The sequence below is a fragment of the Apiospora kogelbergensis genome, assembly GCF_038363985.1.
Source record: "Apiospora kogelbergensis strain CBS 113332 chromosome Unknown utg000005l_segment0_segment0, whole genome shotgun sequence".
Classification (NCBI taxonomy): domain Eukaryota; kingdom Fungi; phylum Ascomycota; class Sordariomycetes; order Amphisphaeriales; family Apiosporaceae; genus Apiospora; species Apiospora kogelbergensis.
Genome location: NW_027117422.1, coordinates 2483933 through 2497468, shown reverse-complemented (window position 1 = coordinate 2497468; position 13536 = coordinate 2483933). Strand labels below are relative to the sequence as shown.

Here is a 13536-nt window from a genome sequence, read left to right as displayed (position 1 = left end):
CGATAGCCTGTATAACATTTCTGTCTATGCGAGAAAATTCACAACTAGTGCTCCGCATAGGGAGGCGGAGCGCCGGCCTGCCCAGTAGCAGAGGCCCCAGCCGGAGGCCCAGGCAACGCTCGGCCACCTGCGCTCCCCATCAACTCGCCAGCCTTCACCATCATCTTGGGGAAATACTGCTGGATGAAGCTCTCGGTATAGTAACTGTGGTCTGCATTGTGCAGCTGAATGATGTTGTGTGCCAACTCATGCGCAATGACAACCCACCACCAAACAGCCGCCTCGGCCTTCTGTTGTGGGTTGCTGTAGCTCGCAGCGTGCAACTGGACAAAGAAGCGCAGATTGCAGAAGATGCTACCCGATGAATTGAATGCAATGGTTCCACCGGATTCGTCGTAAAAGATGTGGAGGGCCGTGGCCGGAATAGAATACACCCCGCCCACCTCGCGCAGGAGATAGGCGAAAGAGTTGATGTGGCTGTGGTTGGTGGAAAGGAACTGGCCGAGGTCCACAGACAGCCCCTTGGAGACAAAGACGCGCATTGAGTTGGAAGCCTCGGCGGCGAAGTCCAGATTCTGTAACGGTGTGCTATCACAGTATGTGGCTTGTTCCTTGACCTCGGTCGTACTAGGTGGCGCAAAGAGGCTGGATGAGTTGTGACCTCTTGTCGCCTTGACAGCGTTGAGGAGATTCTGCTGAATGACGGCGGGATTGGTCACCTTCCCGTTATCACCATGGCTCTTGTTAGGCTGGGGTCCTTGCACGGGCGTCTTGGATGACTCTGGTGCTTGAGGCGGGTCCAAGAAGCTCTGGAGATGCTCGTCTTTGCCGGCGGAATCATCAAATCCAAAACGCTTAGAAAGGTTGGAAAAGAGACCCCTGCTCTTCCTGTTCTGCGTCACAGCAGTTTCAGGGGAGGTGAATCTGGCGAGCCGAAAGCACCAGGCATCTGCGGAGGCGGCGTTCTGTTTCTTTCTCGGGCTGCAGCGGTTGCCATAGTTGCCTGGTTCTGCTGCTGGAACTGTTGTTCGCGCTCCCGAATAGCTGCTTGTTCGGCCTCCAAGGCTTGCCGCCTCTCTTCCTCGGCTATTCTTGCTTCGGCCGCCTTGGCTCGCAAGATACGGTCGACGTTGTAGCCACGAGATCGGAGATCGAGAAGATCCAACTTCAGGAATGGCTCGAAGAAGGTGTATGCTTGTTGAGACGGTCTGTTCAAGATAAGCTGGCATATAGCTTGACCAACTTGGTACATGTCTGGGCGGGACGATTTAGAAGCGACATATAGTACCCATCCATTGGCTGTTCTGGCGCTCGCAGCAGACCGATCCTCTGTATGAGTTTGGCCAGTGCCCCGGAGTGTTCGGCGGAGGGCCACTGAGCGCACAACTGCCACCGTAAGGTTCTTCTCCAGCCACTTGGCATCATGCTTGATCGGGTCGCGGGTGTATTTCGAATACTCGTGGATGAAGATCTTGGATCGCTCAAGGACGTGTTTCCGCAGCCACACGGCACCTTCTTGCTTCTCGTTGTGTGCCCCAACCTTCAAGTCTTCAGACACAAGACTGCCCAGGGGCTGAGAGCCCAGCGCTGTGTAGAACGCCTCCAGTGAATCCTCCTCCGGGGCGCAAATAAGGCGATCTTTGAACAGGCGGTACCCAATGTAGTCATCCAAGATGACAATCTCACTTGGAGCCGCGAGCTGGTATTGCTTAATCGGGGCTTCTTCCTCGTCAACATCAACCAATTTCTCCTTCGGTGTGCTGATTTCCTTCGAGGCCAATAAGAACCGAGACGCCTTCATCTTCCTCCATAGGTCCTTGTCTCTTTTCAGTACAGGGTAATCCTCCGCCAAAGACCTGAGGAGGTTTAAGTATTTCTCCGAGCTTTGGAAAACACTGAGTAGACGAGCAGGCTCTGTTGCCGCCAACTGGGCAATCTCAAGCTTTGTTGGTTCGTTCTTGGCCCCGCAACTAAACAAGAACATGTTTGCCTGCTGACCGAAGTCAACGAAGTCAAAGATTTCGCCGTATGTGGTCGAGGTGCCCAAGAAGCAGTTGCTGGGACTGATATGAGAAACGGTACTGGTGGGCTTCTCCGATGGCGGTGCTGCAGAAGATATCTTCTTGCGGATTACCGGGACAATGGCGGCGTCTCTCAGCTTGGCTACGGGTGGCCCCGGAAGATCGGTTTGACGGGATGCGAAGTATTCAAAGAAGGGAATAGCAGCTGTCTGGCTTTGTGGTGGATTGCTGATCAAACGCCCGACACATTCCATAATGGGTGGATTTGCGGCAACACCAAATTTCTGCCACCAGTTAGCTCAGATATTCAAAATTAGAGACCGGGGACAACTCACATTTGCATGAATGTGCAACTCCTTCTTCAGTATGTTAAAGCCCAGGATGGAAGCCGCTGCGTTCGTGTAGCAGCCCCTTGGAGATACCAACTGCGATGTTTTGCCCTCCAAAGGAAGAAAGGCCTTAGGGGTTGATGAGATATCGAAGGTGTGATAACCATTGCTGACATGTGATGTAATAAAGTAGTCCATAGAACTCTCACGCAGGGCTTGGTCTGATGAAGACATCATTTCCACAAGTTCCGGTACAGAAGGATGTGGCCGTAATCCAAGAGCCGTCAAGAATCTCCCCTCTACAGAGCCAGGGCGGTAGCCAGCATTGGACCCGGGCCACTGAAGAACTCTAACATTGAGAGGTCGAAGAGCTGCCTTGGGCTCAAACAACTCGGAAACTCTGTAGAGCTGTGTGGTTCCCTTACTCGTCTCCAGCCCAGAGGGTCCCGCTTCAGCAGGGCAAATTCGAGACTCCCTCAACTTCTTCAGGTCATTATTGGGTATGTCAGCTTGCACAGAGGCAAGGTACTTGATCAGTTCGACGTGGCTCCATTTCGGTTGCCCAGACCCTTCATCCGTAGACGGGTCCAAGAGGCGCTTGAAGATGGTGTCCAGATCTACCGTCTTCCGCACACCAAGGGCGTTCAAGAATTTATCTTTCAGGCCGTGACAGCCCTGAATGGTAGGTAAATCGTCGAAGAGCTTGACGGATGGGAAATAGGAGTCGGTTGGTTTCTTCATCCCAAGCTTCGTTGGCATCACTGTATGGGCTTGGAGCAACATCACCACAGTGCCTCTGGACCCTTGACTAAGATTCTCCCAGCTCTTGGACAGCACCGTCAGAATGTGTACTGCGAAGGGCGCCGACTTGGTGAGATTGAGATTATCTGGCCTGCTAGACCCGCTTTCCAATAAAAATCGAAGCCAAGGGACGATCTCGAGGGACTCCCAACCCAGCGCTTGCAGCTCGTTTGAATTGCATTTGCTGGTGAACTCAAAAGGGATCGTTGTCGGGGGGATAGGTAGCCCGGCTGGTATTTTGTTGGGGCTAAGATAGTTCCTGATGGTGCCCAGTGTAATGATACCTCCCTGTTCGCTGCCATCCTGGCTTACAGTAGCGATAGCAGCATCGAACAGGCGGTCTTTGTCTGCTGGGTCCAACTCGCCCTGGACGGCAGTCTTACAAGCCCAATGTATAAAAGCAATGAGCTGGTCTCTGTTCATCGGATATTCGGACAGCTCGCGCCGCACATCATCGACTGTGATACGAGACAGCAGCGAAAAGTCCGTTACTTTCTTGACAAACCCGAGGTCTTTCAGCTCTGGTGGAATTACCGGGATGCCACCAACAAATTTACTTAGCTCTTCGGAGCCAATGCGGACTTGTGTAGTTGGGCGTACACCTCGGGTGCTGTAGATCTCGATGTAAGGCTTCTTATAACACATCCAGAAAGCCTCCTCGATGATTTGCGAAACTTGCCCGCTGGGAGTCGAGTCGCCAAATGTGAATGAATTCAGAATATGCAGGGCTTCTGGCATGCAACGAGCAACTTCTTTGGGGCCGACTTTGCCTCCTGGCGTTTCCACCAAGCGCTGCAATTTCCGTTCGAGTTCTTCCATTTCATGGGCGAATGCCAGTCGTGTCATGATACCGGCAGCACGTAGCATTTCAATATTCCAGCTCCGAACCCAGCGTGCATTGAGGTCAATAGCTTCACGTTCAACAGTCGGTATCACGGAAGGGGCAGATATATGCATGCCGGCGCCAGTGGTCTGAGTTGTTGGGAAGCCGATGAAGATGCGGCCGCCGGGTTTCTTGCTTGGCAGTACAGAAGCGAATACATCAGTGGCTTTTGACATGGCACCCGAGCCTTTTGTGCTCTCCGAGGCTGCCGTTTCATCGTACGAAGATGTCAGGATGGCAAGTTTGGCGACTTTCGGTGGGGGCTTCTTAGTAGCACGCTCGAGCTCTGCTGAGAAGGCTGCCGTCACGGACGTCTTGATGGCTGCTGTGGTCACCTTCAGGAAGATGGTAGAAGTCGAAATGGCTGTGATGTCTTCTGCAATAGCCTCTTGGGCCGCCTTCTCCTCCTTGGCGGCCTTTGACGCCTTTGAAGAAATAGTGGTATTTGAAGTCAATCTGGAAAAGAAACTCCTGAGTGACGGCATTTCCGAACTACTCATACCGTAAGTTTCGCTCGTCTTCGTAGCTGCCGCTTGCGGCTTCCAGCCTATTGCACTCATATACGCCGCGTCAATTTGAGCACTGTTACGGTCAACCTGGCTGATCTTCATCAGGCGATCTTTTGTCGTAGGATCAACATCGCGCGAAAGAGCCACCGATGCACTGGGACTAGTCACTTTACGGAGTGATAGAATTTCGTAATCATCAATCCAGAATTCGATCTTTTGCAGTGACACGAATGTCAGACTGGTGGCCAGGAACTGACTGACAGACAGCAAATTCGGAAGAGGAGTAGTGGTGTTTCTGTAATCCAGCACAAATGCTGTATCATTGCTCTTCTGCTCGTCGGACAACATAAGCTTCCTCGTGAAAAGAGCGTTTCCTTTCCAGTAGAATGCCATAGCCTCGCTTCCCGAGCTGACGAAGGGATCCTCGCAATCGGCAAAGACGCTGTAGAAACCGACACCGAAAGCGCCGATCTTGGTCTCGTCCGGGTTGCCCTCGGCGATTCTCTTCAACCGTCCCCAGTCCGTCTTGGTGAAGGGCTGGCCATCATTGGAGACGACCAAGCGCCGCAGTGTATGGTGTTGTATTACATGTTTCAACAGCTCGGATCGGTCTGGTGTGGTTGGTAAAGCTACCGAGGTTGAGGGAAGTGTCTCCCACTTGACTTTGACTGTTGTCGCCTGTGCATCGGCAGCGTTCTGGACAAGCTCTCGTAGCGTCGTCCATTCTCCCGAGTAGCGGGCGAGGACCTTGTCGATTAGGGCACGAGTATCGACCGTAACGGCCTCTTCGTCCTCGCCGTGGTTAAGGGCAGCTGCCCGCAGCCTCCCATAATCCATCGTAGCGTATCGAAGTCGGTTCGCGACCCTCGGTACCTGCTATGCTTTCTGGTGTAGGCGAGTCGGTGAGTTCGGTGTAAGGATTTGGCGCGGAACGGCTGTTGACTAGATGTTGGCGAGAGTAAACAACTAGGTCTCACAAAAGTCAGGCCTGCGGTTGTATCATGGCAGAGTGGATTGCATCAAAGTGAGTTCTGGTTGATGAAGGGCGAAGGGCTGAGACACGGGAGGGCGGAAGCGAAGTGTGTAAGACAGACAGCCGGGCAGGCAAGGTACTTGTACTGTACTTGGGTATGCAAGAACTGGTGCAGAATGCTGTGGAAAATAACAAAGCTCAAAATTGAAGTGCTTTTCACATGCGGGAATCTTGGGAAAACAACGCAAAACCCAAGGTGGTATTTTGGGTCAACAAAGCCACCAGAGAGTTAGTAGTGTTTATGTACAGTGACAGGTCTGTCTGTACCTGATGATGGATGCGATTGATCATCAGCTCAACTCGACTTTGCCTCCTGCAGGCAGGCGCATTGCTGATGTTGACACGCTCAAAGCAACCAATTGGCTTCCCGAGTCACCCCAGCTTACAGGGTTCCCGCCTGGGGGGGCGAGGGGCTCAAAGTTCCAGCCCATGAAGACTGCCCCTAAACTCCACTAACTCCGGTGGGCCTATCTGTACAGAGGATGTTTCTGACGGACATGAAGTTGACTTGTTTCGAGGAATCACTTAGACTGCCTACGAGCACTGTGAAAGTAATTTGTGCAATTCGTTCAGCGGAGCATAGGGTAGAAACGAGTTGAATTCAGGGTCGCTGTTCCCTCGCAGTCATGATTATACGTAGACGCTCGAACTCACCGCGCATGACGAGCAGGACTTCTACTCCTTTGCCGCGGCCGCGGGCTTCGAGACCTGGGCCTTCTCCTTGCTTCACCGTGCCTCGGGACGTCCTTGGGGCTGGACGATCTATCACGCCCATTACCTCTCCCACGCCTCGCGCGATCGTCATCGTAAGCGCCCTTACGACTCTCTTCCGGCCTCTTGCTCCTCGAGTGATGACCATCCCGCTCTCGATCGCCGCCCCGGTCTGCTGTTCTCCTCGAATCGCCACCATCTCGTCTAACGCGTTCGTTGCGTTCATCGCGTGGACGTCCTCCTCGGTCTCTTGGCGATCTGTGGCGTCTTCGATCATGCTCCCTTTCCCGGCTGTGGCTGTGGCTTCTGTGCCTCCTCCGATGATGTCTGTCTGGGTCTCTGTGTCTTCTGTGTGAAGACCGCGGTTCGGCAGCACTGTCCACCTGCGTCGTCGCCGTACTCTCCTCCTCTGGCCCCAGGCGAGGCTTGGCTATCTCGACGGAGTTGGCGCCGCTCTGAGAGCGCACGGGCGGGGGAAGGCCCAGAGCCTTGGCAATGGCATCTTCCTCTGCTTCCTTGACTTTCTTGATCTCTTCGCGGCGTTCTCGTTCTGCCCTCTCCTCCTCCGTCTCGTCTGTGGGTGCGCCGGTCCCGTCGTTCTTGGCATACCAGTTCAAGTCTTTCCCTTTCTGCCACCGCCCAACCGGGGCTTTCAGACTGTGCCCAAAGGTAGTTTTCGCGATGCGAGGAACTTGCGACTTCGTCCCAGCTGAAGTTGACACCACCGCGCGACCCCGACTTTCGAATGCTCGAAACGAGATCCATTGTCGCGCTTTTCCCTACGCTTGTTGTCTGTAGATGTATCCAAACCGCAGTCTGAGGAGAACGGCTGGCCGCAGTGACGTAGAGGGATTCGAGATGCAGTCGTGTAGGGTTGTTCGTCGATGATCAAGTGGCTGTGATCTGGTGGATGGTTGTGCTGCAAGCTTGAAAGCTGTCACATTTCTCTCAGTACAGACGGGCTGACCAGACTGACGCTGTGGGGACAGGTGCTTAGAGCGCGCTAGCTTACCAGCCAGGGCGCGTTTGCAAGGTTTAGCTGCACTATAACAAAGCCCACAGTGACAAAGACGCACCCCACGTCACCCAAACTGAAAGATGCAGGTGCTGAACTAGGCCTATCAAGTTCCAGGCCCGGCGGCTTCCAGCACGGCTTCAAGATCTGTATTCTTTTCTTGTCTTGCCATCTCCAGGCCTTCCCAGAGTCCGGGTCCCTTTGGGCATTGGCATTTCTTCCCAACGAAACCCAAAACTCCACGAACAGCGGTGCGCCGTCTTTTGCTTCACAATGTCGCTCAACGGTCTCGCCTTGGACGAGATACAATGGAGAGACTCGAATCTGGTGATGCAGATGGGCGGCATCCACTCTAACACCGTGTTATGGTATTTCGCCAACTCTCCCTTTTATGACAAGACATGCAACAATGCAGTGTTATTCCAGCAGGCCCAATTCAATGCCACCATGGTCCAGTACGTCGAGTCCCGTGAAGCCCTGGAAGGCCGGCTTAAGACCATGTCGGGCCTAGAGTTCATGGTCGCTGAACAGCCCGCTGTCACGGGTCCTGGCTACGGTACGGGTGTCTGGGTCATTCGCAAACAAACACGCCGCAAGCAATCCGGCCAGGATGATATGGTAGAGATACATGCGACCTACTATGTGGTGGGCGACAACATCATCATGGCGCCTACTCTGGCCGACATCCTAACGTTTCGGATGGTAATTATGCCCCATAGCCCGCCCATGCCAGCTACAATATACTAATATCCCATTTCCTGACAGACGACTATCTCCTCCTACTTGAGCAAATGCTTTCCGGCAGCCGACGAAGCCACCACCTGGTCCCCGGCCACCGGTCACGAGTACCGCCTACCGCCCGCCGTCACCCAGGCCCGCGAGCCGCAGAACCTGGCGTCCAAGGAGGCGACCCCGATGCCTGAGAGCCAGGCGAGCAAGGGGCTGGGCGAGACGGCGACGAAGAAGTCGAGCCAGTCGACGACTCTGGCACCGCAGCTCGCCGACCAGACCTGGGCCATCCACATGCGGTTCGGCGGCGAGTACATGGATGAAAACCCCATAACGGGCAAGCCCGGAGACTTCCACCTGTCCTCGACAGGCCGCAAGGAGAAGCTCCAGCCCCCCGTTCTTAACCCCCTCACCATCCCTCCCGCCGCCGAAAGCAGCACCAACAAGAGCCCCGCCTCCGCACCCGGTGACAAGCCCGGCAAGGACGGCAAGGCGGGCTCGGGCGATAAGACACCCAAGACGCCCACTAGCGGTCTTTCTAAGTCGAGGCGCAAGAAGAGCAAGACTGGAGCCACGCCGACTGCATCATAGAAAGGCGAGTCGGTGGGCCAGTCTATGCTTGAAGGTAACGAAGAATCGAAAGCGACCGATCAAGGTACACGTCGGAAAGTAAAGAAAAAGAAGAACGCGAAACCTCACCCTGGTAAGCAGAACCTACCAGCTACCCCATCATATTCGAAGACTGTCGCTGCGGCCGGGGTTGCGTGGTGGGAATAAGCAGAAAAAGGCAACTGCACGTTTACTGGCGTTACTGGTTGGCGAGGACATGAATTTTGATACCCCAGACCGTTTATACGGGTTCGATAGACATTCATCAATGAGACTCATAAATGCACAAAGATTTTTCACCATCGTACTCAAAGGATGTGTTTGTTGGCGAATGACAGTCCCATTGCGTAGTAGACATGAAGTTGGCGACGGTGTTTCTGCCACTTAATCTGCAGTTTATACTATCCAGTCTACTTGATTACATACTATTCAGCTACCCATCCTTTTCCAGGAACCTTTCTTTGCGTAATCTTCTTGACCGGCAGAGGCCAACCCTGGCCACCGGTTCCCTCGGCCCTCAGATATGGCACGGCCCAGATCTCTCTGACCAACGGGTCGTTAGTCTTGATCTCTTTGATGGGTTTGCCGTAAGTGATGAGCGGAGTTCCCTTAGCCAAGGCTGCGAGCTGGGCACCCGTAACGTTCGTCAGCGCCAACATCCTAGTCTTAGGTCTCTTCATCCCATCAACAGACGGGGCTTGCCGCTGGAGATGTGAGTACACTATATATTCTGGCAGTTCTTGGGTACTATGATGTGCCAGGGAAGACGAGGGGTGGATGTAGACCAATTTGTCTGCGTCTTCTTGGGTATCAAGAGGGTGTAGCGGGAGGTATGGCACGTCGATAGCACGCGTAGGTCGTCTCTGCAACTCTGGGGGCACAGGTGCTATGTCGCCACGAATCGCGACTTGGTCAATGAAGCCAGCCGCCACCATTTGCTTCAGAGCTGCGATTTGCTTGGCGCTAGGCCGATCCAGTTTCTCCTGGAAAGTGAGATTGGCGAAAGCAGGAATGTCCTTTTGCAGAAGATTCGTGATCTGTCGGCGCAGCTTCATGGACTCATTCAACCCCTTGAATCTGGCGAAGTGGTTTTGACACCACTCCTCTGTAGGGTCGTGGGCAAACTCTCCCACCGCCTGGAGCAATTTGATTGCGTCAGATGCGTCGTCCAGCGAACGGAAATTCCTGTGGACTTCGTTGAACTGTTTCCGTTTCTGTTGCTGCTCTGTTTCGGCTATCACGTCATCGTTCGTACGGTACGTGCCCTCTTCTTGCTCGGGGAGGGCTGGTATTGCCTGGGTCTCAGGTATGAAAATATCTGCTACCGAGAGTCCAGCAACCAGGGCAATAGTGTAAGGCATACACTCGTGAAGGTGCCCGATGAGTAAAATTCGAGCAAAACGGGGCGGCAGCGGGAAACGTGCCATTGTGGTTCCTATATCAGTTGCCTGTCCCTCTGCAGTAATGGCAGAGAGGTACTTCAGAAGCTTCTCGGCCTTTGCAAGACTCTCCCGCTCAGGTGGCGTAGGGAATGGGAAGTTGACAACATGTTGCAACCTCATTGCTTTAAGTTGAAGAACCACGCCCTCTATCGGCATTCTGAGGAGTTCGGGGTCCGCAAATTCTCTAAAGTCCCTTTCGTAGACTGCGGAAGAGTAAAGTCGATAACAATGACCCGGTCCAGTTCTTCCGGCACGTCCAGCCCGTTGGTTAGCGCTCGCTTTGCTGATCCAACTAATCTCATAGCTCTGGACCCCGTTTGCCTTGTCGAACTTCCGCTCTTTCGACCGGCCACAATCAAAGACGTATTGGATACCGGGAATAGTCAAACTGGTCTCGGCCACGTTGGTTGCCAGAATGATCTGCCGTGACCCTTCTGGCGGCGGATCAAACACTTTCATCTGTTCCTTAGTCGGAAGAAGCGAGTATAGTGGTAGTACGTGCATCTTTAGTGGCCCAGTGCCACCCTCCTGATCCGGAATATCGAATTCAGCGTCATCGTCTTCTTCGTTTCCATCATCGTCAACCATTTCCACCTCGTCATAATCATCCTGGGTAGCGTCGTTGGTGTCACCAAACTCGATATCCTCCACTTCCAAAGGCGCGTCCTTGGCGGAAATGCGAACCTTGGGGTACGCTGCAGGATTCAGGCCGGTCGATGAAGCCTTCAACAGCTTGCTCAGACGTGAAATCTCATCATGGCCAGTCAAGAAAACAAGGAAGCCTCCTGGAGGTAATTTGCGATGCCCTCTGAGGATCTTTTTGTATGCTTCTTCCACGTAGTCGTGGCGTGTCTGGCGGGCGAAATGTGTCGTCACCGGGAATTGTCGCCCTTCGACATCAAGCACAGGTGGAGGCGTTGGAAATAGCACCGGGTTCTTGGTCAAATCATCTATGCGCAAAGTTGCAGACATGATGATAAGTTTAAGCGGCTTGGTACTCTTATCTTCTGCCGCCATCTCCTCTCGCAGCTTTACAACACGACTGAGCATTCCAATGAGAATGTCTGTATTGACACTTCTCTCATGCGCCTCGTCGATGATAACGGCCGAGTATTTCTTCAGCGAAACGTCGTTGGACACTTCTCGGAGTAGAACACCATCGGTCATGAATTTCACAGCCGTTTTATCGTCTGCAGTACCCTCGAATCGAATCTGATACGCCACTTTATGGGCGTGGTTGCCCAACTCTTGACCTACGCGCTTTGCCATACTCACAGCCGCAACCTTTCTCGGTTGAGTGACCCCTATCAAGCCAGGGGTAGGCGAATCGGGCGAGCCATACCCTGCCTCGAAGAGGAACTGCGGCACTTGTGTTGTCTTTCCAGAGCCAGTAGCTCCGCAGATGACGACAACGTTGTTATTGTGAATAGCCTCCATGATCTTCTGTTCCTCGGCCACGACTGGCAGTTTCAATCTCGCCTCTTGGATTTCGTCCCGCCGGGTGACTGGGACGGCAAAGGCCTTTCTTGTGATGTTCGTCGTGGGCTGGAGTTCAAGGGGTAAAGGATCTTGTTCCAATGGACGGGCCTCGAAATTCGCTGGCTTCGGTATATCAAGAAGCATAGCAGTTGGCTCCACCGGCGTGTACCCCATTGCCTCATTTCGCTGCTGGTGTGCCCAAGCTTTGAAGGCAGAGGACCTTTCTTTCGTATCAGGCCCCGCATCCTCATCGCTTTCCTCATCGTTCTCGTCGGCGGATGACTCGGTTTCCTCGTCGCCTTCACTGCTCGAATCCTCTTCCATGTCGTCCTCTTGATCTTCTGGCTCATTCTCCGAGCTGAAACCCTTCCATTCGTCAGAGTCAGAGTCAGAACCTGAATCAGAATCCCCATCATCGATCGGTTCAGGGTGGGCAATCTTCGGTGCAGCAGCAGCAGCAGTGATCTTGGACTTCACACCACCTCGTTTCTGACGCTTTTTGATGACTGGACGGCCGTCGTCGTCCATTTCAAGGGGCCGCTTCAGACCAGACCCTGCAGCTGGCTGAGCTGCGACAGTCTCCGAGATCTGTTGCTCGCTTAGCTGCTGTTCTTTCTGGCCGAAACCTCCCGGTATGTGTTTTCGCAGAGCATTTCCAGCATCATCCTCTGACACAGGTGGGCGCTCTTCAAACAGCTCGTCGCCATGATCAGCGATGCCGGCAGCGTGCTCTCTCAATGCGCGCTGCAGAAGTTGCTTCTTTGTCTCGACCTTCTGACCCAGATTACGACTGCTTGAGAAAAGACTGGTGTCGATTTTATTCTCGGCCAGCTTGGCGAGCAAAGCCCGGTTTTCATCTTTCCTGATCTTGGTCTCGATGTACTTCTCTAGACGCTTGGCCTTCTTGCCGCTGATTTTGGGCCCTTCGCCCTGTAACTCCTTACGGAGCTGCTCTTTCCTGATCTCCAACTCCTGCTTGGAGTCTTTTGTCAATTCCAACTGGTTTGAGTCTTCGGCCTCCGCTTCATTGGAAGCCTTTTGGCGTGCCAGGACTTTATGCTTCCTCTGCCGAGGAACAAACTTTTTGGCGGCATTGTGTTCGAATGAGCGTATCAAGCACCTCACTTTCTGTGTGTTGAAAAGGGTCGCCATATAAGTAAAGAGGGCGAAGAACAACGGCGGTATCAATTCGTATCGCCTAGCATTTCCGTACTGTCAGATGCTGAATCTCAGTGCATCGCCCATGAGATCGATCACTCTAATTGCTGGACATGAAATTTTGGCGGACCCAAGTGGCAGAAATCCGCGGCCCACTTGCCGATAGCTTAGCGCGGGGTCCGCTGTACTTGCCCCACTACAGACAGTATAGCATAAGGCAGGCTGTCAGTACCAGCACTGGCGAAGCTCTACAAGGTCGACTCACCGTTCTCCCCTACCCACTGCAACAGAGCCCTTTTCAGCGAATATGGCGGATGTTTCCCAGATGAAGGATGAGGCCTTCCCGGCACCTTCTAAGCAGGCAAATGGTCTCATTGACGGGGTCGAAACCGAAGCTATGGTCATGCATTTCTCAGACAAGATCATGGTCACTTTGTCTCAAGAGGGCAGGCTATCGCAATGGGTAAATAGCAACCCACTGCCCTCTCCCTACGAGCCTGGCTAAATATTCGGTAGATCCAAGTCCCACTTCTGGCACCTTCGCCTGCTGCCGCCGAGATGCCACTTCCAAATCCCAGCTTACTGCCCTTAGCCCACCTTACTCCGAGGACACTATTGGGTGGTGGAGGCGAGGAGCGTGAATCATCTGGGCAGCTCTACGCTGCTCAAATCGCAAGTCACATAGCACGTAAAAACTCGGAGGAGGGCAGAACATTGCTCGTAGGCCTTGGGCTCCAAAAGCCCACGCCGAATCGAGAGTCGTTCTTTGACCTTATCGAGCTTATTCAGAAGGTTCTTTGATGATAGCATCGGATAT

General features: G+C 53.5%; 5 protein-coding genes across 5 annotated transcripts; 2 read left to right on the top strand and 3 right to left on the bottom strand.

The window, feature by feature from the left end:
• Positions 1-44: 44 nt before the first annotated feature.
• PG998_007405 (HATPase domain-containing protein) lies at positions 45-5380 on the bottom strand (the record flags this gene model as incomplete). The annotated part of the gene is made up of 3 exons (XM_066874221.1): positions 45-981; positions 1023-2305; positions 2357-5380. The coding sequence occupies 3 exons, from the start codon at positions 5378-5380 to the stop codon at positions 45-47; spliced, it is 5244 nt and encodes a 1747-aa protein (XP_066730166.1).
• A 797-nt stretch (positions 5381-6177) lies between these two features.
• On the bottom strand, positions 6178-7052 carry PG998_007404 (kinase phosphorylation protein; the record flags this gene model as incomplete). The annotated part of the gene is made up of 3 exons (XM_066874220.1): positions 6178-6635; positions 6688-6886; positions 6924-7052. 3 exons carry the CDS (start codon positions 7050-7052, stop codon positions 6178-6180), a joined length of 786 nt encoding a protein of 261 aa, XP_066730165.1.
• A 523-nt stretch (positions 7053-7575) lies between these two features.
• On the top strand, positions 7576-8622 carry PG998_007403 (uncharacterized protein; the record flags this gene model as incomplete). The annotated part of the gene is made up of 2 exons (XM_066874219.1): positions 7576-8004; positions 8068-8622. The coding sequence occupies 2 exons, from the start codon at positions 7576-7578 to the stop codon at positions 8620-8622; spliced, it is 984 nt and encodes a 327-aa protein (XP_066730164.1).
• A 443-nt stretch (positions 8623-9065) lies between these two features.
• On the bottom strand, positions 9066-12713 carry PG998_007402 (putative ECM16- DEAH-box RNA helicase; the record flags this gene model as incomplete). The annotated part of the gene is made up of 1 exon (XM_066874218.1): positions 9066-12713. The coding sequence occupies one exon, from the start codon at positions 12711-12713 to the stop codon at positions 9066-9068; it is 3648 nt and encodes a 1215-aa protein (XP_066730163.1).
• A 313-nt stretch (positions 12714-13026) lies between these two features.
• PG998_007401 (uncharacterized protein) lies at positions 13027-13520 on the top strand (the record flags this gene model as incomplete). The annotated part of the gene is made up of 2 exons (XM_066874217.1): positions 13027-13182; positions 13236-13520. The coding sequence occupies 2 exons, from the start codon at positions 13027-13029 to the stop codon at positions 13518-13520; spliced, it is 441 nt and encodes a 146-aa protein (XP_066730162.1).
• Between the last annotated feature and the right edge of the window lie 16 nt (positions 13521-13536).